The sequence below is a fragment of the Micropterus dolomieu genome, linkage group LG22, assembly GCF_021292245.1.
Source record: "Micropterus dolomieu isolate WLL.071019.BEF.003 ecotype Adirondacks linkage group LG22, ASM2129224v1, whole genome shotgun sequence".
Classification (NCBI taxonomy): Eukaryota; Metazoa; Chordata; class Actinopteri; order Centrarchiformes; family Centrarchidae; genus Micropterus; species Micropterus dolomieu.
Window position 1 is genome coordinate 14,044,330 of NC_060171.1, and position 25,905 is coordinate 14,070,234.

Below are 25,905 nucleotides of genomic sequence, written 5' to 3' on the forward strand. Positions count from 1 at the left end.
CTTGGGGTACTGGAGGCAAAACAGTGACGGCGCATCCGCAGGACAGGTTGTATCTTATTTGACATTTGGGACGTGCCTCTCTCCCCCGGATCAAACATTGAGATGCGTCAACAATTCGCTTCTGCTTTAATCTTACGGTCATGTAAAAGCGGTAAACGAGAAATTCGTGTAAATCCAGGTAACCCCACAGCGTGCAGACGAGAGCGCATCAGGATGCAGCATGCTGAGCGTTGGACGTGCCGGAGTGGGAGAATGCTGCTGCTGCTGCTGAGCTCCTCAATGACAAAGCATGATCTCCACCTCCCCAATGAGCTCTGTCAGTGCAAGGTGATGATGAAATACATGCACGTTGCTGGCAGCTGCATTCATACAGCGCTGACATCACTGATCCATCAGCCTCCTGCTTCCTAATAACGTGAACATTGAGGGAGCTGATCAATCGGGTTTCCATAGGAGCCAGGATGGCACATGCGCTCACCCCGCCCAGTCAGGACAACTGGAGAGGATGATTCAAGGATGCGATCCAGCATTGGAGTTGATAGTGCGCTAGTTGGGAGAAAGCGACGGGATGTCAGAGAATATAATCTTTATACATGCTCGTACAAATGTCTGTCGACGGGCCGGAAGAAGAAATAACATGGCTATATTGTGCCGTACTTTGCCAGCCAACTTATGATGAAATGATACGTTGAACACAGAAAGCTGACATTTCGACAACCCCTTTATATGAAGCTTATATCTGCAGCCTATGAACTCAGTATCTTTAAGCAGGCAAAAACAAGATCTGCTTTTCACTGTTAAGACACATTATGATATTAAAAATACAGTCAAAGGACAATAGCTTACAAGTGTGGCCATAATACTCTGGACTCAGAATTGCTTATAATTACTCATAAGTTCAAGTCTTATATCCATTTATTATTTTCAGTTGCACAAAATGGATAGAAACTTCTTAAAGTCTTTCTGTGAGGTCTTCTGTAAGTAAGCCTGTGCATTTACAGTATGTAGGACTGTATTAGAGATGTGGGTTATATAGACTAAGTGTACCAAATTTTGATAGATTACAATGTACAAACCAGGGACAAATCTTAGCAATGATGCCTGTCTATCAGCCTTCCAAGCAAACATACAGTCACCTTACCAATATGGTACAGGCGCCAAAATATCTAGAATAACCAGATGAATTGATCACCACCTCATCTGATCAACCCTTGAACCTACAGTTTGAGTACTGAGGAGAAGTTAATGTGAATGATACTTAATGGGGGACTTGTTTGAACCTTCATCACTTACTGTAATGACACTGCATTGAGCTACAAGCTATTCGGCCACCTCTTCCCTATATAATGGCATAATAAGTACACTCTCAGGGTATGCAGTGTTTCATTTTTATTCCATGAAGAATACATTTTCAGTCATAAGAAGAAAAGAAACAAGAAAAGTGATGAAACATTTCACTGGCACAGACCAACTTGGCAAATTAATTGGATGAAAGGTTGTTGAGGTCTAGTTGTTTTAAATCATAATATAAACTTGAAAATGAAAATGTAATACCACAATATTATTGTCCACATACGTATGGATTGTTTGAGTAAAAATTGTAAATGAAAATGCAATAATCTGATTAGCATTTTAACATACACGTATGGACTTCTATGACCATATTAAGATGAAAAGGGAAAATCTCTTTGCCATTTCATTCTCAAAGTTGTACCCCACTGTACAGTGGACCACATTAAAATTTTAAATCAAATTTGAAAATTAAAATATAAACAATGTAACCTGATATACCATGTATTCAAGCAATATTTAAGTCAGAATAAAAAAAGCAATTTTATAACAATTTGAAAATAAAATTGCCATTTCACATTTCATTTTCAAAGACTGCGTCTCCAGCCTATTGCATTTACATGTACATGTCGCCACGCTCTTTTGGTGTCAAAATGAAAATGCAATCTGTTGGTCCTTTCATCAAGTCGGGTTAGGGTTAGGACGTCACTTTATTGTTCACTGACTTGGTTCATTAACATTTATAGCGCATTCAGATACAACGCACATTTATTTTTCATGTCACGTTACTCGAGTGAGTTTGACCACTGGACTACTCACTTGAGTGTTCCCATACAATGCGATAACTTGAGTTTACATGAGTAAACACAACCTGGTTTACTACAGCGGTATGAACTAAAAATAAACATTTTGCTGCGATTTAATTGCAATTAATGCATCAAAATGGTGCCGAAATAACTAGCCTACATCATGAAGCCAATTTGCTATGATTTCATGCTTTGTCAAGATGACAAGAAAACAACTTTTAAAATGCTTGCTTTCTAAATGGCATTTGGATGATCAGGGTAATGTAATGCTAACTTGTTTTAAAGTAAAGTACAGCTGGAATGAAGTAACAGACACATGTTTTACGTAGTTCAACTTCCTTGTTTATTTTTCTCCAAGCAATCTCCTATTTTGTCCGGTTTCTGTATATCAAGTAGTATCACGGAGCAACTCAGTGGCTCACTGGGGTAGACAGGGTGAGAGGCGCTGGTGAAGATAAATCAACTTTCTAATCCCAAACATTACAATAAAAAAGATAATTTAATAAAAGAAATGAACTTTGAGCTCCTCCTCCTCCTGTTTATTTGTCTAAAAGCTCTGGTGCTGCCCCCGGCTCTCTCCTCCAGAGCTCCCCGTCACTCAGTAGCTGTCAGTCGAGGAGCAGAGGGTCTATCTATTTGCATCTTTGCGTTGACTTTGTGTGTAATCGCGCCACACGAAAAGCTCGCTTCGCGTTGTATGTGAAACAAGTTCTACTGACCTGGGCCCGCTTTGAGCAGCAAAAGGAAGTAGCGGTGTTTGTCTGTCGCTGGGGAAATGACTAAAGTAAAACTAACTAAATCATATGGAGTGAACTTCTCCATCATACAATGACCACTAAAGTCTGGTTCCAGTGGCATTTTCAGTTTTGAATTAACATTTGAATATTACGACTATATACGACTTTGAAAATTAAATGTCAAACAGCTTTTCCATTTTCATTTTAATATGGTCATAGAATGCCCATACAGGTATATGAAAATTAAAAGGCTAATTGGATTATTGCATTTTCATTTAAATGTTTACTCAAATAACACATACACAGGCCTTTGTGGAAAATAATTTTTTAATTTTAAAGTTTACATGATCATTTTAATAGTCCCCTATAGGCTTCCATACATATTCCTCATGATATGATAAACTAATAAATGATTTTTATATTCCTGAAATGCTAATAGTGTGTTGCTATATGCAACCTAAATTATTTATCTTAAAATGGTCACATAGCATGGGGATGTAAAATGTCACGAATTGAATAGAATACACATTTTTCAGAATAAATGTTTGTAACTTCATGGATATGTTTGCAGGTTCTTCTGTTTTTATTACTGCTTGTTATTACTTAACTTTGACTTTTAAACTCAAATTCATCCTTAGCACTGCTCCATGGGCTATAGTTTATTTATGCTTAACATATTTAGAATTGCTTCTACATTAATGTATATTGTCTGCTCTGTAACAGAAGGTAGTTACAAACTCAATTTCATCTGTTGTTTTGTGACAAAAGAAATCTACCTACCTACCTACCTATTTGTTGCTCTTTCCATCAGTAAACCTCCTAAAACAATCGGTGTCTTAGCATCAGCATTTTCGTTATGTTTGCTGGCACAACATGTATGCTGAGCTCTCTATTCTTGTTATTTGTATCCCCTGTAACTTTGACAGAGATTTACTTGGCTGAATTTAGTGAAGAGAAACCCTAAGGTAGGGCTTTTTAAGGCAATATTTATTGACTTGTATCATAAAGACTAAACCTAGTATGAGCATGTCCCTTGTAAAAAGCATGTGCACGCTCTCTACTTGACTGTAAAACTCAAAAAATTATTTTCATGATTGTTTGCAATTTGATACCAGATTTAGAGACAAAATGCTACTGATTAATTTCATTTCTGATTGGCTGCAGCCAAACTTGATTTCCCCTCCTCATATATGGCTGATTTACACTCAGTTAGGTAGGCTAAACCAAACTAAAACCAATGCAGACTTACACGTTCAGTTTTTGTTGAAACAATTGTAGAGAAGTGTTGATTCAACTTTAAGGTCATTTTGGAGGCTCTAGTTTGTGGTGCTGTTGGACTGCCAGTACTGGTCGCACAGTGTTGGGTAATGGTTCACCAACTGGGTCGATAGCCCATCTACCATTGCATTTTCAAAGCAGATTATTTTTATTTGTTTTTTTTAAACATGCCTGGAGAAATGTAGTAGTAGTAATTTTAAAGTAAGTAGTTAAAACAGAGGAGGTAAGTGGCAGAACAAGTCCAAAAGAATGGTACTGTGTGAATTCATTAAAAAACAAAATTTAAACATCAAAAATAAAGTTTAAATATTCCAACTAAATTTGTTATTAAATACAATCCACTGGCATGTTTAAGAACTAGTTTAGCTTTATTGAAAATTTCACCTGACCTCATGTGACTACCTGAAAGAGAGGTTAATCCACACAGACAGAACTACAAATCACTTTTATCAAAAGTTGTGTTCCCATTTTGCTATTTTTTTTCAGGGTTCACAAAGTCACAGATGTCTCTTTGCTCTAGAAAGGAACTGTTTTTATTACTGTTTGAATACCAGGACACAGGATTACATTGTGGGAATCAGGTCGAGGCAATTAAAAGACCAGTTTAAAAGGTATCAAAAAGATTACACTATTTCAATACTCTCCAGCTGGTCAGCATTATCCAAATGGTACAAAGCCCAACAATGACGCCTGTCCACTGGTGCTTACAGCCAGCAGGCACAATAAAATAGCGCCCCCCTTTGGTGTGCTGCTGTAGTTTCCCACATAATGACTTTAATGTGTTGCCCACTACTGTTTGAGGAGAAAAATACACTCAGTTGCCAGTTTATTGCAAAAATATTTGAAATACCCCTCCTTATAATGCAATACAATTCAACAGTGCCATAAACTGCAGCCAACAAACTAACCATAACATTAAATCAACATATCTTTAAATCAGTTTGACTGAAAATTATAACCTTCATGAAGGATTTATTGCATTGAGTGCATATGCAGTGTTTCTGTGTCTTGTAAAACAATATCCATTACCATAACCAAAAATAGTCTATCTTGCAAGTGGAAAGGGATCAGTTGTCATCAATAAGCTCCATATGCAGATAATACCTGCACAAGAATCACACAATAGCTTCTAACTGTGTTGATGATATGTGGGTTTCTTCCTCCAGGCCCAAAACTAGGATTTTAGAAATTCTGAGGCAGAGTCCCCCAGTGCAACACCCACTCCCTCCAATTTTGACTTGCAACCCAAAATGTATGAAATTGTCTTTTCTTCTTCATTGTACACATTAAAGGGATAGTAAGTGATTGTGATCAAATTAAATTCAGCAAATATTTCCTCACGGTTCTCTAGCTCTCTCTTTGGTGTGTGCTCTAAAAAAACATCTGGTTTTCCTACATAGCCCTGGCTCTGTTAATAGAAAACAAAGAAAGTGCTGTGGACCTTCTCACATAACATTTTAGATAGTGTTGTTAGGTAGTGCTCGCACACAGGACTGATGGGGGGAGGGGGAGAGAGAGTTTTATACAGCGGCACATTTGAATGTGCTGCACTCCAGGCACTGTGAAGAAGGAAAGATGGCCAAGAAACAGCCAAAGAGGGAAAGGTCTGAAGAGGAATAATAGGAAAAAGTCAAAGTATAGAAATACATATTATACGGTGCACAGCTAGTGCCTTAACTATTAACATTTGGACAAACTAACATTGCAATCAACAAATAAGGTTTATCTTCATACTTTCTCCATAAAAAATAAACACTTAAACACACTTACTTTGTTTAAATCACGCACTATGCACAAACCCAGAAACATATAAGGACCAAGGAGCCGCACTGAACATGAACTACACTGCACATCCCTCTAAGGTGATGAGTTCTGACAGAAAACAAAGAGCCAATCACAAAACATGATGCTGAAACTACTGATTCAGTTCTTACATTTTCAACATTTTGTGTTGTTGGCATAAAATAGTAAAGGATTCTAAAAGAATATCTGAATCAAGCTTAAAAACTGACCACGTGTGATTTGTCTGTAATTTAATAACGCTTCCAAAGGTTGTTCAATACCCCCATATTTCATAAAGAAATATTGAGGACATGACCTCAGTTTAGTAGCCTTTAATGGATATGAGAAAATCGTTTGTTTTTTTTACCTCCACCTATCAATAATCCTAACCTGCAGTGCTTACAATGTCACATTTTCCATCTTTTCACATCTAATCTGAGGTTTATACACTTGAAAGAAAAATGTGGATTGCATGGGCAGAGTAACAGTATAATTAAATATAGTGCTACTCTTGAAGTGAAGGGCCTGCTTTTAGAACTATTTTATTTTTTTTATTTCATTATATTTGACAGAGACAATGTCTATTGACCAAGAGAGAGAAAAAGAAGCATAAAGTGTAAAGTTTGCTTTAAAGGAATTGTTTTCATCTGTTATCCCTGGCCACTTGTTAAAAAGGAAACACAAACCGTAGAATTAAACAACATATCAAGTATATATTGTTAACAGAAGTCTTGAGTTGTAACTGATGTTTTCTTTCTGGCAGTTGGACTTTTTAAAATCAAGGTTTGTTGGGCCTTTTTCCTCTGATGAGAAGTTCATCATGTTCAGTATATGCTGTGAGTCACTCAAAAATCTCACTAGATGGGGCTGTCCTCACATGCATTTCATTTTTCTGCATTCCCATTCCACCTTTAATGGTATATCCGCATGTCTAGTGTTTTGACAAAGAAACCAACTCAACAGACACATACTTTTTTGAGATATTTATTCTTAAAAATGAGTTGGGATGTTGCAATTGCTTCACATGTCAGTCCTGACGTTGGTTTCTTTCTCCGCCTCCGACGTCAGCTGTAGAGAATTCATGCAGCTGTATAGTATGCCATCAACGCTCTACGGTGATCCTACTAGTTTAAAGCTTTGTCACAGAGAAATCAAAAGCTGCAATGATTTTCAATACATTGATATAGATAATTGCATAGGATAATAGCCATGCTGTACAATACACATAATTATAAAACAATGTTAGAATGATTAGTACAGATCTGCTAAAGTAGGTTTATACAGTTTTTCATTATTCTCAACATTTAAGTGCATCATATAGTATGAGTAGTCTTTATATTAATGATGATACATAGTTATAGTGATTTAGTACGTACAGTTCATACATACAGTAAAGTAAGCCGTAACCAAATTTAGAGGGACATTGCAAAGCCCTTAATATGTAATAAATATTGTCTGATAAAATGATAAACTTAGAAAATGGTACACAGTTGAATGATAAAACTATATACAACTGTCATACCCGATTATGGTGGCATATTCTTTAACATTGCCAAGTTTTGTTTTCCTTAAGAACACAGTACAGATTATCTACATGAAGCCACTCTCAGAGAAAAGAACAAAACAAAAAGAAATCAAATTTTTGCCTTCACACAGAAGGTCAAAATCTTGCATGCATTATTTTAGAAGTAGTAAAAATGTTTAATTAGTGGATAAGAGGGAAAAATCATAAATGTCAACAACTGCATGCAGCAACAATGGTTATAATGTTAACAATTCCATAAAGGTTTGAGTACCTCCTGACCTGGCACCCTCACAATCAACACAATCATAAGGCATGCCCCATTTAACTCCACCACAACCCCACTTTTAATGGCAGATAAATCCTATTAACAACTGGTATGGATTCCCTTCTTGTTTACCTTCATATGGTCAATACATGTGTAATGAAACCTGCAAATACACAGAAAATTCAACTCATTAACTCAGTCTGAGGGTAGCCTTATTTGGGTTGACAAGAGCGTTCAGTGATAATTTTTTCATATGTAATTTGTGGCCATAGGCTTGAAATACATTTTTACCATCAGGCACCCTCTTAATAATTGAATACTTACTAAGCAGACGGGCTGCTCAGTTTGTATTCCTCTGGCGGAGGTTTTTCTCTTTGTGGTTGTTGGTTGAATTAGTTTTCCTTTAGCAAGAAGTGAAAAACATAGTCAGTTCACACCTCAAAAGATTGAATGACTGTTGATGGACAGAAAACAATTTGATTCCAATTCTAATAACTATCAAATCATAGTCATTTATCAAATAAAAGCACAAATAGGTTTTCTTTTCTCTGTTTCATGTCATTATAAAATACATACTTTTGGTTTTAAGTCCTCTTTTTGGGCTCTGCCAACTTGTGATGGAAATTTAATATACACTTCTGACTTCTGTCTAAATACTAATTAAATTTTTTTTTAAAAGAAAACAGTATATTAAAAGGGGCACTCCACTGAGTTTGCCCAGAGTTAATACTATTCACCCTGTAAAGAGATCCTTCTAAAGTCTGACAAAATTACCCCGATGACATCATCAGGGTTATCAGTGGAATGCCCCTTTATTGAATAATGAAAATAATACATAGTTGCAGCTCTTGTGCACACAAAACAGCTGATTACATAAACACAAATTCTACTTTTCACTGTGGAGGAGTATACCAAACCTGGGTCCAGCTATATGTTTGAAATAATTCATACTGTTTTTCTTTTATCCTTTAAACACTTACTCCCTCTATTTAGCATTTATAAGCAGTATACAAACATTTAATAAATTATTTATACAAACATACTATACTGTAGTAGTAGTAGTAGTAGTAGTAGTAGTAGTAGTAGTAGTAGTAGTAGTAGTAGTAGTAGTAGTAGTAAGCAGCTATAATGACATTTGTAAATGATAAGTAATGTACAGTATTTGTAAACAATTATAAATTCTCCTGTGAAGACATGTTTGATTGTGTTTATTATTCCAAATGTGTTTTAATTTCATTCATTATCTGTTCATACACCATTCAATGTTCGCATACCACTAACAATGGGGGAACGTTTTAAGGTCTTAGGTAACCTCTGCCTATGATGCTCTAATTAGGACAGTTCAGATGTGTCCTTACTTGACTTTAAAATATTTCCTAGTGATTTAAATGAATGCAGCAACGTGCCATCACATGATGCTCCCATTTATTTGTGACCCAGATTTGGGGTGTACTGTACACTGAGCTCTGAAGACAGTCAGGAGTGGATACATCATGATAAGCTACACCAAAACACACACTACCAAGCTAAACAGAGATATGGTATTGAAGGTAAAAATGTATATACTCACACTGGTCCAGCTGGGTAAGCATCTGAGGCAACAAGGGAAAATATGGAGAAATGAAGACCAAAAACTAAATAATCGCCAGGAAGTTACACACGTTGATGAAGTGACAAGTGTGGATTGGCACTATGTAAACACTAGCTGTGACTGACACTTTGTCAGGTTATTGAGATTTGTTATGTCGTACAGTGACGTGATGTATGTGTACTGTGTTATGGGATGAAAACCTAGGCTAGATGAAGTAACAAAATAATAAATAGGCTGTCATGCTTCAGGAAAACCACCTCCTGAGGTCACTCACAAAACACACAGAATGCAGTTGAATCCAGCTAAACACCACATTAAAATGCATGAGCAAGTGAGAACAATTACACACAGTCAAAATTCAAATGTAAAGAGGAATACTGTTGTCATGCACAGACAGGCAGCACTCACAAAGAGCAGCTGTTCACTCAAAGAGATTAGAGAGAAGCAGCTCCATTTAAAAAGCAACCCTCTACTGAAGTCAAAGCAGTGTGATCCAATGACAGGAGAAATGATTGATAAACGCAAAATACTTTCAATTCTTCACAGTGACTTGCATGCCATTTCACTGCTGCAGTAATAATAAGTTTGTGTTCATAAAACTGAAAATACTGAACTGCACTAATGAGGAGGCTAAACAGAACTGTGTACTGTGCTGTGAGCTGGATGAAGATGAGGTTGAATTCTTTTTGAAATTCATGAAGCATGCAAAGTCTGACACTTACCACAAACATGGTTTAGGTTATGCAATTTGGGGAAAGGGGAGGACGGGAGATATTACAACAATCTGTGACAATATTCAACAGCCAAAGCCTAACCTCATTTAAAGAAATGTCAGACAAATATGAATTAACATTTCATGCAAGGATTTGCTGCATGACTCACGACTACATCCATTTTGTAAGACTGAGGATTCTCAAGGTGAGTTAAACACTCCCACATTCTGCAGCAATTCATGTCTGTCCATGTAATGAACCCTAATGACAATATATTCCTGCACAGTGTCACTGAGTCAGTTATCCGTGGCATGTTGCATCAGATCAGCATGTGACAACATCAAAATTCTGTTTGAGAGGAAAAGGTCACCCAAATACCATTAATGCATAATTTAAGATATAGCTAGTCTCTTGAAAATGAAGTACTCAGTAGTATTAGACAATTCCAGGATGGCATATGCAGGTTGTATAGCTAAATGATGTTTCTTGTGGTTAAGATTGCAGCAGCCTGGGGACAGCACAAGGTCCCTGGAAAGCCATTAATAATTGAAATTGTCTACCTCCGCAACACTGCAGTATCATATTTCTAATGAATATTAAATGCATGAAATTGTCCTGACAAGGTGCGACCTCCTGCAACAGTGTCTGCTCATTGGGTCAACCTCTCCAGACTGAATTATTGAATGCAGGCACAGCACAGTGTCAGGTGACTCTGTCTGTGGATCTGGTAAAGGAATTACTTAACAGACAATGAAAAGGAAGTTTGCCTAATTCGTCATCTCGTTGCCCAGCACCACACTGACAGGGTTTTTGAAATGCAAAAAGCATCTGCACAAAATCCACGGGAGAGATCAACATCAAAACTGAACAATAAAATAAGTTTCTCCTCACAATCCTAAGCACCACAGCCTGTGACTCACCGTCTTGTAAATCATCTGGCTTCTTACGCTTCTCATAAACAACGATGATGATGATCAGGACGATGATCTCCGCCAGAACCCCCAAGAAAGGCCATAAGGGGGCCAAGTGGCTGCGAACCCGCAGCACAGACTTCTCTTCACGGCTGCCAATCATGTTGGTGGCGTTGCAATGGTACTCGCCTGGATCTAAACCAATGTGCAGGTGGACAATATGGAGCTCAGTTAAGTTGTCTCTGCTGACGATGATGAAGCGTTCGGTTGTGTTGTCAATGTCCTATCAAGGGAGAAGAAAGAAATCATGTTTGACAGTTTGACATGACAGGTTGTGTTGACATGGACATAGTTGCTTTTATACTCTAGTTAAGTTAATGAGGTTTTAAGACATTACACAATGTTTAATGTTGTACTAAAGGAACAAGTAATGAAATAACAATAAAGCATGTCATTGACTGGCTTTCCAGTTCCAATTCTTTTAATACAGGTTTGTGCAGATACCAGAAACCTAAACATGGATGAAGTTTACATGCCACAGTAACCATTTAAATACCCAACTTTAAAAAGGTATTTATGTGTTGTTTCTTATCATCTTACCAAAGTTATTTTAACTCGATTATGTTTACATTTGTCAAGACAAACTAGGATATTTGAATAACCAAATGAACAGTAAATATAAAGTTTTGCTGGTTCAGGCTTCTGAATCTAAGTATGCCAAAAAACTAAATGTAACGTCCCTGTGCATCTCAATGTAACTGCATACCAATTTCTCAAATCATTCACATTTATAGAAATCAATTAATATAATGCACACTCAGTACCCACATTATTAGGTAAAATCTAATAGAATCCAATACATCAGCTTAGTCATAATTTCTACTTTTACAAAGATCATGTTCAGTACTGACTGATACTGTCAGCAAAGCATTAATTGAACTATATGTTTATTATTGAAGTTGTAGTTTGCAATAGTGTTGAACTGCACTAAATTATATTGAGAGGCATTGCTAATGTTCTGCCCACTTCATTCACAAACATGTTGGGGAATGAATATTAGAAACACATCTCAGCATAATGCAGTCCAGTACAACAGTTGAATTAACGCCTCTCTGACAGTGTCAACAAACTGAACATTATAATCTTTCTAAATGTAGAATTTGTGGCAGATCTGTTGTATTGTATTGCATTAAATTGTGTAGGTATACCTAATATAGTGGCCAGGCAGGGTACAGTCATATTCACATACCCGAAAAATGCCGTTTTCAAGCTTGCGCCAGGTCCAGACAGGGTGAGGATAGCCCACAGACTTACAGTAGAGCGTAGCATTCTGACCCTCATTCTTATTCTCACTACGTTTGTGGCCTGTAATCTCAGGAGCAGCTAAAAAAAAAAAAAAAAATATATATATATATTATATATATATATATATATACACACATACATACATATACATACACACACACACACACACACACACACATACATACACATATACACACACACACACACACCAAAGATCAAGTGTTATAATACATTCAGGAAATTCACAAAAAATAAAGTGTTAATAGTCTACTCTGGGTGCAGTATTTTATAAATGTAGGAATAGTTGTATGACAGTAAAAAAATAAGTATTTGTGCTTTTAATCCTTTAATTTTCAAGAAGTGATTACAAACATTATTCTTGTCATTGCACTTATCAAAGGAAAGCCATAGTCACTAGGTCACAAATAACAGAGTACCTTCACTTCAAGCATGACGCACAAAGCACTTGCCGAAGCTAGGAAGATAAAGGAAGTAGTAATATGACAGAGGAAAACTATAGAATAAATAATAAAATGATAGAATAAAACAGAGATACAGTTGTTGTTCAAATAATCTACAAATTAAAAGGTTATTTCCACTGAAGTTTTCATCAGGAGCATGTGATGCAATGTAACATTAAGCTGCCTGTATTATTCTGTGTATTCTGTATATTATAAATCTGCCTGGCTCTACATCTTTATTCTGCCTGGATGAATAGAAATGCCCCATAACATAAAACCATTTCAAAATCCAATTTTCCTCCATAGCGATGCGTGTGACAGCAGAAAAGGCTGACCAGATTTTACCGTTGAGACATAATCCCTTGCCATCAGACAAACAAGACACCATCTGTTGCCACTGAGCCAGGCATTGGTTAGATGGAGGTGTCAAGGGCACCGGCTGCCCCTGAGCAGCCAGCAGAGCCGTTTGAAATCACAGGTCCTCACATGACAGGGCTGCAATTGCTCAAGGCCATTTTTTTGGTGACATCTCCAATGTGGCCTTGAAACTGACAAAGATGCCTGCAGGTCACAAATCAACACCTACATTTAACTTCGATAGTGGCGTTGGCTGAAGGAGTCATATCGAAGGTGTAGACACACATGTACACTCCGGCATCGTCTCCTCTTGGTTTGTTCCGCCTGCAGAGCAGATACACACCTCACGTGAACCCACATCAGGCTGCTAAACTATGTATTTAGCACTGTGACACACACACACACACACACACACACCAGTTGCATAAGGTTTTGCCCAGACTCCTACCTGTACTCAGTGTTCTTATTTTGGGTGTGTGTTCCCGGGATCTCCTCCCCATTCTTCATCCAGTAGCTCTCCATGTGGACACTGTGGGCATTGGTCAGGTTGCACTGCAATGTGAAAGTGTCACCTTCCACAGGAAGTGTGATGTGGTCAGAGGCGATGATTGATGGCTCTGCAAGAGAAACATAGATCAGCTACAACAGAAGTGATGCTTGCTAGGACTCGTGGGGGAGGGTGTGCTGAAAGATGTAAACAACAATGCACAGAGGGTTCAGACAGACACCTCCGCCATCCAGACTTTATACAATATAGCACAGGAATAGAGTGGTAGGAATTATTTTGGACATCCAGTGTTCCTTAAGAAGAAGTCATTCTCTGCACTGTTACAGTAGCTGAAGGTGGAAGTGGGAGCACTTCCAAGGCTCAGCAGAGCATGAAACTCTCTTGGTTGAATTGTCAGCCCAAAAGATGACCAACTGCATTAGATGAATGGAAGATTGAGCTTTTTACAAATTGTATGGTACAGTCCGCTGCTTTAATGAATATAATGGCTCAATTGCAGATAAATTACTAAAAAAACTTTAGAAACTATGGTGCTGTGTTGCGGCCTCAACTGCAATGATAAAGCATTGCTACAGCCCTGAGCAATCTGCTATTGCACAAATAATCATGACTTCTCAGAAAAAACACTGAATTTATTAAAACTGTTGGCCCTGACGTAAACCTATAGTATCATTACATTGTCACATGGACCATGTGTTCCTACGTTGAGGAACATTGAGGATTTCATTTAATACAAATATTAAAAACGGAAATTCACAGTACTTCTGGAAAAGTACACAAGTGTAGAGCATATTTCTGTTACACTACAGGAATACAGGTCTAACCTTTCTGTCATATTCTTCCAAACACTGATTTGTAATGCTAAAATAAACTCAAGCAGGGCTAAAAATATGCCTTAATCTTCTACCACAACGGATTCACCTTTTATAAAAGACGACTCATGTTGGGAGCCAATGAGGGTGACTCTAGGTCAAGTTCCATTCAACAATTCTCTTAATACTTATTACTATTAATACCATAAAAAATAAACAGAAACTCAACAACAACAACATATATCCGGATTATATACATCTTGTTTGTACATGTAAACACAGGTGAACCTCTCAAACTGGGTAGTTTTCTTTCCTATAACTTACTATGAGGAATATAAACTTATTTTGTAGCCAATATTTCAATTAACAAAACGTCAAACCTCACAAATGTTGTCTTAATCTAAACTACATTGCAGACATAAAATCATTTAAATGTTTTGATTATAAATCTGGTGCTATCTGATCAAAGAGTAAGTAAACAAGATTACAAATATGACCAGACATTTGACGGCATTTTTCAGTGCTTTTTGATACTCTGTGCTACAGAAACATTTCAGTTTCCACTTACAGGTTCTCTGCATTTCAGATTCTACATACATATTATATTGCACAACTTTGTGTGTTTAAGTATAGTCAAGTATTCAAAATTTTACATTTGAATAGGTAACGACAGTAAACCAAAGAAAAAATTTAATTGAATATACATGTCATTCAGTTCAGGGAAATGAGAAGATGACAACTAAAGGGAAAGAAAAATGAGGCAGAGAGGAAAAGGAGACTGGGAGGAGATTGGGCTCTACGGGGTGTAGGTTGAAGGATGTACTGACTGAACCGAGGGATGAGTACAATGCAATCAGTTGATGGTGTTTTTCTTCCTTTTCCAGGTCTGCAGGGGAGGATGGCACCTACGGAGGAAGCTAGCTGTCCTCTGGAGAGGTTTGAGGGAGGCTGAATCACACAGGAACTGTTAGATTTGGTTGCTAACGGAGGGGTGGGGTGGGATCTTTGCTCTACACTGACAACTCACTCTGCAGCACTGTTATAGTGGCCTGAGCACGGATCCAAGTGGTGGCTGGATTTTGGTGCAGGTCGTTGCGTCTCGGGTCATTACTGGCTCTGCACTCGTACGTCCCAGCATCATCCAGCGTAAGACGAGAGACACCCAACACGCTCACGCCGTTGGCACCGTAGGCCGTGTTGATGGACACTCGCCGCTTACGGGCGCCGTCCCACAGCTGCCTGAAGGAATCAGCTCGGTTGATCTCAGAGTACCACCACTGGATTTCTGGGGTGGGGTTTCCCACCACGTCACAGTACAGCTCAAAGGTGTCGCCCGTGAGCTTAGTTTCAGAAAGAGGCGATTTCACAAAGCCAGCTGGTGGTGGAGGTTTAGGGGGCAGCATGTCCAGAGATTGAAAAGGAAAGCAGGTGAAGGATGGAAAGGTAAGAAAAAAACAGGGCAAATTAAATGGGAACCAGAAAAGGAAAGAAAAAAAAAAAAGATAATATGAAGTAATCAAAAAGACACTGACAGACAAATTATCATAAAATGAAACAAAGGTTAATTTAAGTAAAAAAAAAAATAAAGTAGAAATGTAAAATATACAGCCGCAGCTTCAATATCAATTAATCGGTTGCCAATTTTCTCTTAATTTCTTTAATTGTTTGGTCTATAAAATGTTTGAAAATAGAGAAAACTTTTCCAGAGCCCAAGTTGACCTACTCATACATTGCTTTATTTTGGCTTACTAACAGTCCAAAACCCAAAGATATTCAATTTACTATCATAGAAGATATAAAAGCAGGTAAATGAAAGGCAGAAACAGAGTATATGGGGCATTTTTTGCTTCACACAAAAGAAATTATGATAATTCAATCACCAAAATAGTTGCCTATTAATTTTCTGCTATTGGACATATAATTGTCAGACAGAGAGAGAGAGAGAGAGAGAGAGAGAGAGAGAGAGAGAGAGAGAGAGAGAGAGAGAGAGAGAGAGAGAGAGAGAGAGAGAGAGACTCTCAGATGTGCCTAAGCCGTTACTGCGACTATTCCTAGGAAGCTTTAATTCAATTCTACTGGGATGTCCTTGCAGGGCTGCTCTCACTTGGTTCTGTCCAATTAATGATATCATATAAATTTGTGTCTGGCTTACACATCCCTCACATCCAAAAGTCCTCCAAGTGACCTTTCATTGTCATTTTCAGTACATCTTGTCTGTATAATGAAAACATCATTGCAGCTTCAGAACACCAGGCAAACTGTTCTGTTAATTTTTTGACAGGATTGAAATGTCTCCCTCTCTGAAGTGAATGCAATAAATGTGAAACAATTGATCATGGCTGCATACAGATGTGAAGTACGAGGACAGGGGGCTGTAGTAATAAAACATAGTCTATAGGTACTGTGGAGAGCACATTAGATTGAGAGGAGATTTATAGAAGCTGCAGCTCTGGGTCTCTGGGGAGCATGTGGGCGCATGGTGATAGACCCCCTCCGTTTCCATAGAAGCATTTCACGGCAACAAAGTAGGAAGAGGGAGAGACAGCAAACCAGACCAGGCAGATCACCACAAGACCGACAATCACGTGTTTCTTTTGTCAAGCAGACATCATAACCCTGCTGTACCAGCACATTACTGTAGCCAGGTTATCAGGTGCACTTGGCTAAAACTGATCCTGCGAAAACTCCTACCTTCATGAAGGTTATAATATTGTTTTAGAGAGGTGCTGATTCAACTGTTTAATCATTTTGCAGTCTGCATTGCATTATACACAAAGTCAAAGTGATTTTATTTGTCATATGCACCAAATAAACATAAATAAACATTCCATCATCCAGTGCAGAGAAAATCTTGTGACATGGTTTGTGACAGCTATGCTGACAGCTTTCTGAGTTGGTGGACAAAATAATAGAAACACCTGTAACAAGCCAACAATTCAACAGTGCCACAAACCGCTGCCTCTGAAATTATCATACCGTTGAATCCGCACCCATCTAAAACAGTTTGAACTAAAAATGAACATAATAACCTTCATGAAGATAGGCTTTATTGCAGGACTGTTGTATTAGGCTGATTTAGCTTGATGGACCAAACCGGCAATTGAGTGTACAGAAGTACCAGTATATAACATGACTGGGACTGAAAAATAAAAACAGACACCCTCAGCTCATAACATAGAACTGCCGAGAGACAGATTCTGCCACCTCGGATAGTCTAGATGCGTCAAAAGTGCTGAGTCAGAAGCGTTGTCCCTGCACGCCACTGTACATGTGTGAATGGCGTCACTCACGTCAAGCTGACGCTAGTTCAGTTTTGGCATGTGGTTATGAGAGTGGGTGATCTGAGAACTATAAAGTCTGCATTGCCCTTTTTCAGTTTTGTTTCACGATCATTTGAGATCACCCGGATTAATAATAATAAAATTATCTGCATATTCTTAACATTTCAATGTGTTTGGCTGCAACCAACTGATCATTTTGATCGCCATTTAATCCCAGCCCAGCAAGACACTTTAAAAAGTGCTTGTTTTGTCCCAGTCTAAAAGATATTTCATTTTAGTAACTAAAGATTACTTTATTATTGCCTTTACAAGAAGGCTTAAAAACCTGTTATTTTCTGCTGCATTCTAAGGTTGTTTATGGCTTTTATTTGTATGTCTTTGTGTTTGAATTGTGCTACATAATTCAATTTGTCTTTGCCTTTTTGCATGTAATCTATTAATCGTCTGGTCAAAAAAATGTGGAGTAATGAAAAATGCTCATCACAGTTTCCAAGAGCCCATGGTGACATCTTCAAATGTCTTGTTTTGTCAATCCAAAACTGAAAAAAATATCCAGTTTCTGATGATATAAAACAGATAAAAGCAGTAAATATTGACATTGGAGAAGCTGAAACCAGAGAATAGTTAGAGTTTGAGCTGAATTACTAACAATTAATCGATTATCAAAATAGTTGGCTATTCATTTTCTGCTAATCTACTAATCAATTAGTCAGCTAATTATTTCAGCTCAAATGTAACTTTAAAGGTGTGGTGTTATTTTTATAATGCCTTTTAGAGTCGCATGAATTTAGCATGATAGAAAGCTCTATCTGGAGAATCATCATCATTTATAAAGGTTGTGTAGTACTTCTCTCTTCAAACACTTTTCTTTCAGCGAGGACAAATCAAAATCTGCCTTTCAGCCACATGCTGTCAGCCTCCCGGTCGTAAACTGAGAAAATATAAATACCCTTATTACGCCACTTCTCATTATTACTGGAGACTGACTGCAGTTTCAATTGATGCAAATTTCTGGTTCAGTATTCAAAGCACAAATCTAACAGCTCAACCTGACAACAGATGGCCTCAAATGGTCATGTGTGTTTCCTTGCAGATATTTTCTCTGTATCTTCAAATTAATAAAAAAAAGTAATTCTGGCCACTGTCCTAGTTAATGTACCAAAACTGTTCCAACACACTGAGCAGCTAATTAGATGCTAAATTAATATTCTATCAGAACAGAAGGGAGATAACTTGAAATTGAAGGTACGCTATTTATTTCATATATGTTCATGCTGGTCTGTGTTATTAGAGTATAATCAGATATTGAAAATGGTTTTAACATTTGGATAATTAAAATGTTTTGAAGTCAATGTACAGAAATTTTCCTTGAGTCACTGACATTCATGTGATATTCAATAAAAGTGATTGTTTCAAAAAGGTAAAATAAATATTATTTTAATCTAAATATTCCTTTGATGCCATCGAGTTTTAATGTAAAACAACTGACTTCATATCTAGAATTTAAAAATTCCACTCTGGTATTTTGTTTCCAAGGTATCAGGGAGGATGGGAGAGCTGATCTATAATGAAAGTTACTACCGCTCCCCAGTTAAGACATCTTGGATGTTAAATACGACAGAAATGCTAAATCAGATCTGAAATGATCAGTCAATAAATCAATGGGTCAACTATCGGCAGCAATTTGATAATAAAGTAAATTTTCAAGCATAAGTGTTCCTAGTATGATGTGCTATGATGAGCACTGCGTTGATTTTTTTTTTGTCGTTTAGTCTAGTTAGTTGTTTTACAATTTACAATCTCTATGACAGGATAACGTGAGTCTTTAAATAGAAAATGTATCCAACAACAACTCCAAACCTCAATGTCTTTGAATTTTCTCTGAGGCCAACTGCACTCTGGCCTGCGTACTGATGAACATCTCGTCCTCCCTGTTTATACGATAACACAAACGCAAGACTGATACCTTTGATTATTAGCAGCTTTTGTGAATTCTTTATGAGAATTATACTATTAAAAGAGCGTCGTTGGTAAAGCCACTCTAGATGAAACACAAATCCCTAGGGAACCTTACCGGGAATAGCTTCGCATGTGTACAGCCATTAGCAGGTACAAATGTGCTCCTGTGATGTGGTTGGCTATTGTGCGCGTTAATATAATGCATTAATAGACTCAGCTGGAAAAAGAATTAGGAAAACTATACACTAATATATGTATAATATATTCTAATAATATTTAGTACAGTATGAACCATCCAGCCTCTGTGGACTCTTTGAAAACAAGGGAAGAAGATAACACAACATGAGACTTTCCAGCAATCTGTCAGATAAAATTCCATTACATTTAACCAGCATTGTGAGCTTTATCCGCTGTAGTGCTTGCTGATTGAAGAAGAGACATTACAAGTGGGTGTTCAGTAGGCTATAGAAGAAAATGTATAATGCATACCTACACACCGGCAACTCCAGGGAAGAACAAAGCTGAAAACATTCTCACTCATACAACACTGCCCATTTACAATATACACCTAGCTGAAACCGCTTTACACTGCTCGAAATTGTATGGTGGGGATGAGATTTATGAGCATTGGGACTTGGACAAATAGACCCATGCTGAGAAATCAATGCCATTCTGCAGTGCAGCACATCTAAGCAAAGAGTTAACAGACTCACTGTTGCAAGAGGACATTAAAGCCATGGTTCCCAATGCAGCATCTCTGCTCTAAAAATAGAAGCATGCAGCAAAATGGACTGATGCTATTTACAGAACTGCACTTCTAAACGTCCCACATCTAGTTACATACATGTCATGCTCTGTTACAAGGAGCTGGGCTGATGAGAATCATCTCAGTAGGAGCTAGATAGATACTAAATGGTGAGCCACATCCGGACATACCTAAGCAGACCCAAGCCTGACAGCATGTTTAGTAGCCTATATGTGTGCTTATCTCCAAGGAAGGCAGAACAGATTTTGAACCTCAGTGGGACACCATTTCCTTGTCCACACAATTTCCAATTCCCTGAGGCCCTGATGAGCAGAACTTGTCCTTGCTGATTGAACAGCTCATGTTTCGACTTTGTATTCAGCTCCTCACTTCAAAGGACATTGTAGGTACATCGCACAGGCCTCCGTGTGGCCCACTTCAGTCCAACCACTTCAGATTGTAGCCCATTAATGATTTATTGACCCTTAATTTTAGCCAAAGACAGCGCTTCATTCGACAGAAATCTGTTTCTGTCTAAGGGATTATTGACTTGGCTGCTAGAGAGATATCCATTCTTGTTAACAGAGACGCCTTATAATGTTTCATTAAAAATGCCCCGATGCAGAAATGCAGGCGACCTCACTCCTTAAAAACCGCATTATCGCCATGATGTGAGATTATGCATTTTCTGTTAGAAGAGCTAATTACCAACCGTTCTGGGAAGACACCGACTGCAGCATCAGGGCTCCAAATATCGCCACCGAGAAGGACATGACTGCAGCTCTTCGTTTGCCAGGTATCATCTTCGGAGACGGGAGATGGAAAATGCCGGTAGGCGAACGTTAAGGTGACCTGAGCGGGATATGATGATGGTGGGGTGGATTCGCCGAGGCTCGCACCTCCTGACCGTGTCACGCAAAGAGTTAAGTGTCGCTAGGTAGACTAGAGGGAGCTTTCAGCACCACTGCTGGTTACCTGCCCAGCTCTCTGCTGTCAGCCCGGCTCAGCGAGTATTGGGAACCAGCTTTTTTAAAGCACCCGTTTAATCTTAAATCCCGCGAGATCTTGGAGGAGGAGCGTAGAGACAAGCGGGTAGCCTAGGCTACACCACACAACGTGCTGTAATAAAGTAGAGCAGAAAATATGAACAAGATGGACGCTGTGTTGTTTTATTAACCAGGATTCACAGACATTTAACAATATCCCGTTTTTAACATCGGCCAACGAATTAGGAAGAGTATTTCTCAGGCACTGATAATTATCTAACTGTAAACGGCATCCACTATCCTGTGCAAATAGCTACTAGGCTTTAAATTGTGCCATGGGTCAAGCAGTTTTTCAGGCTGACTAAGCCCTGACCTCAACAGCACTTGGGCTTTAAGTAGACTTCTAATCCTATTTCTCTTTGAGCTAACATATAGTGTGGACCCGATGGCATCCTCATACCTGCAACACATTATAGCCTAACCTTGTTCCTAAACTAAATGCATCTAATAGCCTACGCTACTAGATACCAGACTATACATCCTTCTGTTCTCTGATGGCCTTAAAGGCCTACTCAGATATTTTACTTAAGTAAGACTAGCAATACTAGAAATAACATTCAAAAGCTTAAGTATTAACATTAGCCTACATAAAGTAGACTTATCAAAAGTGAAAGTATGCTACTTGTTATGCAGAATGGCCAATTTCACAATAATGTAGGCTGTAGCCTGTTGTTGGATAATAATTAGTGATGCATTATGTGGAAGCCTCACTGTTGCAGCTGGTAAAGGTAATACTGATTTCAGTTACTGCAGGTTATAGCCTACTGCTGGGTATAATTCATAATAATAGGCTACATCATATTTTATTAGGTGATTTATTGTTCTTTTGTATTGATTTTTATTTTTATTTATGTTTGTATTAATAATCTGAATCGGCATAGTATCTATAATTTAAGTTCAAATTAATGTAGTGGAATAAAACGTAGGCTACAATATTTCCATCTGAAATGTAGTTGAGTTTAAGTATAAAGTAGCATAAAATAGAAGTACTCAATTGTACAGGTACCTCAAAATTGTACTTAAGTAGGCCTACAGTACTTGATATAGTAGGGGAGACCGGGGGCAATTGTAAGATATTTTACATTTTCCTTAATAACTCACAAACTACTTGAGATACACAAGTCATCTTTTGATACAAGAAACATATATATGTGCACTAATTAATAATACAATTGATATATTTTCACTTATAAGAACAAGACTAAAATATTTAATTAAATACAAGAAGTCAAGAGTGTTACCCTGACTTTGCCCCCTTGGCGGGGGCCATTGTAACACTGAAAAATAAGTCATATTAACCCACTGCATCTCAAGTAAAAGCCTAGGCTACCTCTAAGTAATTACTTTACAGCTAATAATGTTACATAAGAGTTTTTAAATGGTTCAAATTATTTTAGATGTCAGGCATCCTCTGCCCTCTCTGTTCTAACTTCATAAAATTGCTTTTTACAAGTGAACTAGTCATTCTCTTTGGTTTTGCTGGGTCTTATACCATCAACTACTTTAAGTCCACCATACAGACAATCTCACAATGAAAGTAACTTTACTTTTGCAGACTTAGGCCTATATAATATTCACACTTTCTGTTAAACACATATAAAACACACTATTTTATACAAAGAATGTTGGCCTATGTTAATTGGTGATTTGTTTATACTGGAACAAATCCATTTCTTTAAATACACCCATTTCTAATATGGTTTTACATTTATATTTAGTGAAATATGTTTATTTTCAAAACAGACAGATAAGCTGCTTACACTGGGCCATGTGGCTCGAAGTTGCAGCCATGACAAAATCTTGTATGCCCGCTAGCCACAACTATATAAGCATAGTTTTTTAGTGTTAATTGTTAATCAATAACCTAGAGATAAAATGTATGCAGGTTTAGATTTGCAGTCATCTAAACTTTAGACACCAGAAGAAAAATACTGCACATCCAAAAAGTTTCTTTCATACCTCAAAATCAGTATTTTGTTTAAAACTTCTGCTAACCTCTGCTGATTAAGTGTCATCACTCTAGCTTGTTTCTGATTGGAGAAATTGAGTTACAATTGCCCCCTGTTACAATTGCCCCCGGTCTCCCCTAATATAGCCTACATATATGCTTCTATTACTGCCTACATAGAAACATGCTACTGGTCAGGCAGTTTGTCAGTGTTGACTGTCTCAGGTGCAATGGCAGAGCCAGGGGGTGGCCCGACCTGACTTGCCACCCCACGTGGCACCATATTCCCCGACCCTTCTTTTTTTTAACTTGCCACTGATGTCAGTGACAAATAGATTGCATTTCCCATGATGCTTCACAATAGAAGCCAACCTGCGTTTTGTCATTGAAATACATTTTATATGAAGAAATAGCATCAGGAAATGTTCAGTTTGTATTAGCAGTTAGTGCTCCAGCATTAACAGCTCCAATATGTTTGTAGAACACAGAACACTGTAAACAGTCAGATCCATCATTAATCAAAGTGACAGGACTTTGTACTCCAGGGTTAGGGTTAGGGTTTCAGTGCACCTATTTTGTTAAGTTTCAGGAACCTACTTTAACTGAAAGAGTGGTGTATTTGTGCCCTCTAGTGAGTTGCTATTATTGCAGCTGAGTTGAGTCTTTGTTTCTCTGGGACCATCAGGATTTTACAGTTTTTCTCAATTGCTTAATCACTATAACCAGGCTTTTGAAATAAAATTTTAATGCTTATGGTACCCGCAATGTTATGGTCCTCCTTCACCAGGGAGGAGGTGAAGGAGGAGGTGAAGGGGGAGCATCTCTGGCCTGTCCCAGACAAAAGACAGGAAGCTGTGCGAACTTGACTGAACTACATTGAATGTCAGTGCTTTCTAAATGACCACATAGTGAGAAATGAAGGGATTTGTGTGTAGAATTAAGGGTAATGGTGTGCTTTTTGAAAAATGGAGTTATGGTTTTGAAATTTTAGTTAAAAAGCCTGCTTTTTGTGTTTAAGAAATTGAGAAAAAACTGTAATAGAAAATAAATAAAATGTCAGTGTTTCTCTCTCATTGCCAGCACATCCAGAGGCTAGACTATCGTGGGATTATTTTAGATACAAACATTTTGGGCATATGCAAACATCATAAAAACCTCTGTGCAAAGGCTGAGCAATATACCACCCCTAAGAAAGAACCCACTTCAGCTTGGTCAACCCCTACGAAAACTGTCTGGCTCCACCATTGCTCAGGTGAGCAACAATATGATGTTTCTAAAAAAAATATTTGTTCTGCATCTGCCAAGAGCTCTGAAAACACCTGAGCTTCCCACAACACTTGGTAGTTTATATAACAATGTTGATGACCAGCTTGGTTCCACATGTCTTTGTCCTCATCATTACTTATGGTCAGTGGTTCATGTCGTTGGAATTGGTTGTGTCTGTAAATGCAAAAAAGGAAGGGAAAGTTCAAAGAGAGCATTATTCATAAAATCTCAGATAAAGCTTAAAATTGCATTTATTGATTGGTATTGTCACATAGTACAGCAGGGAGAAATAGGCATCTGACTCTTCAGTCTCTTCTGGAAATTAGAAAATTCACAAGTATGTCAAGTCTAACTTACGAAATACTTACAGTCAGACTCGAGGGGAAAAAATAATTTATGTCATTCATTTGTCATTTAGGTATGCAAAAAAGTGTGTGTGAAATTTGTGTTGTGAAGAACTAAGTAATTGCTTAGCCTATGCTTAAAGACAAAACAAGTGAAATTTACCTTAGACCTTGGAATAGTTTGCCATGCCCTACCAGAGGATCTAAGTCTGTGTCCTGACTCATAGAGGGATAAAAGCTCAGAGATATATGTAGGTGCTAGCCCATGCCTGTCCTTAAAAGTAATTAGACTCAAAGAAATAGGCCGCCAGTGCAAGGATGCTGTAGTGGAACAACGGTGTGGATTTGTGTAATTTTTATTAAATAAATTTGGAGCTACTCCAAATTCCTCCGTTCCTCAGGGGTGTTAAAGATCAACTTCAACAGACTGCTGGGGAGACCCCAACGGAAGGGGGGGAGTTGCTTTCTTTAAGTGCTATGCCTGGGCAGTTGATCGTAAAACTGGCACCTTTTTGATCTACGAAGCTGATAACGCTGGGCCTGACTGTTAAACTGACAAAGGGACACGAACCAGCGATTAGCATTTCCCTGAACAGCCTATCAAAACTGCCCCCCACCACACACATGTAACCGTGGCAACTGTCCTTGCTCTGTGTTTCATTACCCCATCAAAGGGATACCCCTGTTTCACCCAAGTTGTGACATAACCCAGGAAGCCGAACTTTAAATAACCAAAGACTGCAGTCTCCAAAGACTCAAAGCATTTAATTAAGTTTAATTAAATCTTTGGTTACCTGATTACGTTTGCCTCTATTTGAGTACTTATGTTAACATGTTGTTGCTATCTGTTGTTGATATTAGTGCTGAAAAGAATCTAAATAAGTTACTTTTGCAGTGTTTTTATTTTCAGCAAGACACTCCCTCATCTAATGTAATCAATGCTTGTTCATAATACTTTCCTACAAAATTCCTTTA

General features: G+C 37.9%; 1 protein-coding gene across 1 annotated transcript; it reads right to left on the reverse strand.

Moving 5' to 3' along the window:
* Positions 1–6,861: 6,861 nt before the first annotated feature.
* On the reverse strand, positions 6,862–21,346 carry LOC123961121 (neuroplastin-like). The gene is made up of 8 exons (XM_046036202.1): positions 21,039–21,346; positions 13,470–13,638; positions 13,251–13,345; positions 12,148–12,281; positions 10,908–11,181; positions 9,254–9,275; positions 8,008–8,084; positions 6,862–7,846 (listed from the first exon to the last, which is right to left on the reverse strand). The coding sequence occupies exons 1-7, from the start codon at positions 21,127–21,129 to the stop codon at positions 8,024–8,026; spliced, it is 846 nt and encodes a 281-aa protein (XP_045892158.1). The 5' UTR covers positions 21,130–21,346; the 3' UTR covers positions 6,862–7,846; positions 8,008–8,023.
* Between the last annotated feature and the right edge of the window lie 4,559 nt (positions 21,347–25,905).

What these genes read in the sequence shown, in the direction of transcription:
- LOC123961121 (XM_046036202.1), bottom strand. Translation starts at nt 21,129, where the DNA reads ATGATACCTGGCAAACGAAGAGCTGCAGTCATGTCCTTCTCGGTGGCG. An exon ending in AATAAGAACACTGAGTACAG is followed by an intron (nt 13,346 to 13,469) that starts GTAGGAGTCTGG and finishes TCTGCTCTGCAG; the next exon opens with GCGGAACAAACCAAGAGGAG. An exon ending in GCCAGATGATTTACAAGACG is followed by an intron (nt 9,276 to 10,907) that starts GTGAGTCACAGG and finishes TTGTTGCCTCAG; the next exon opens with ATGCTTACCCAGCTGGACCA.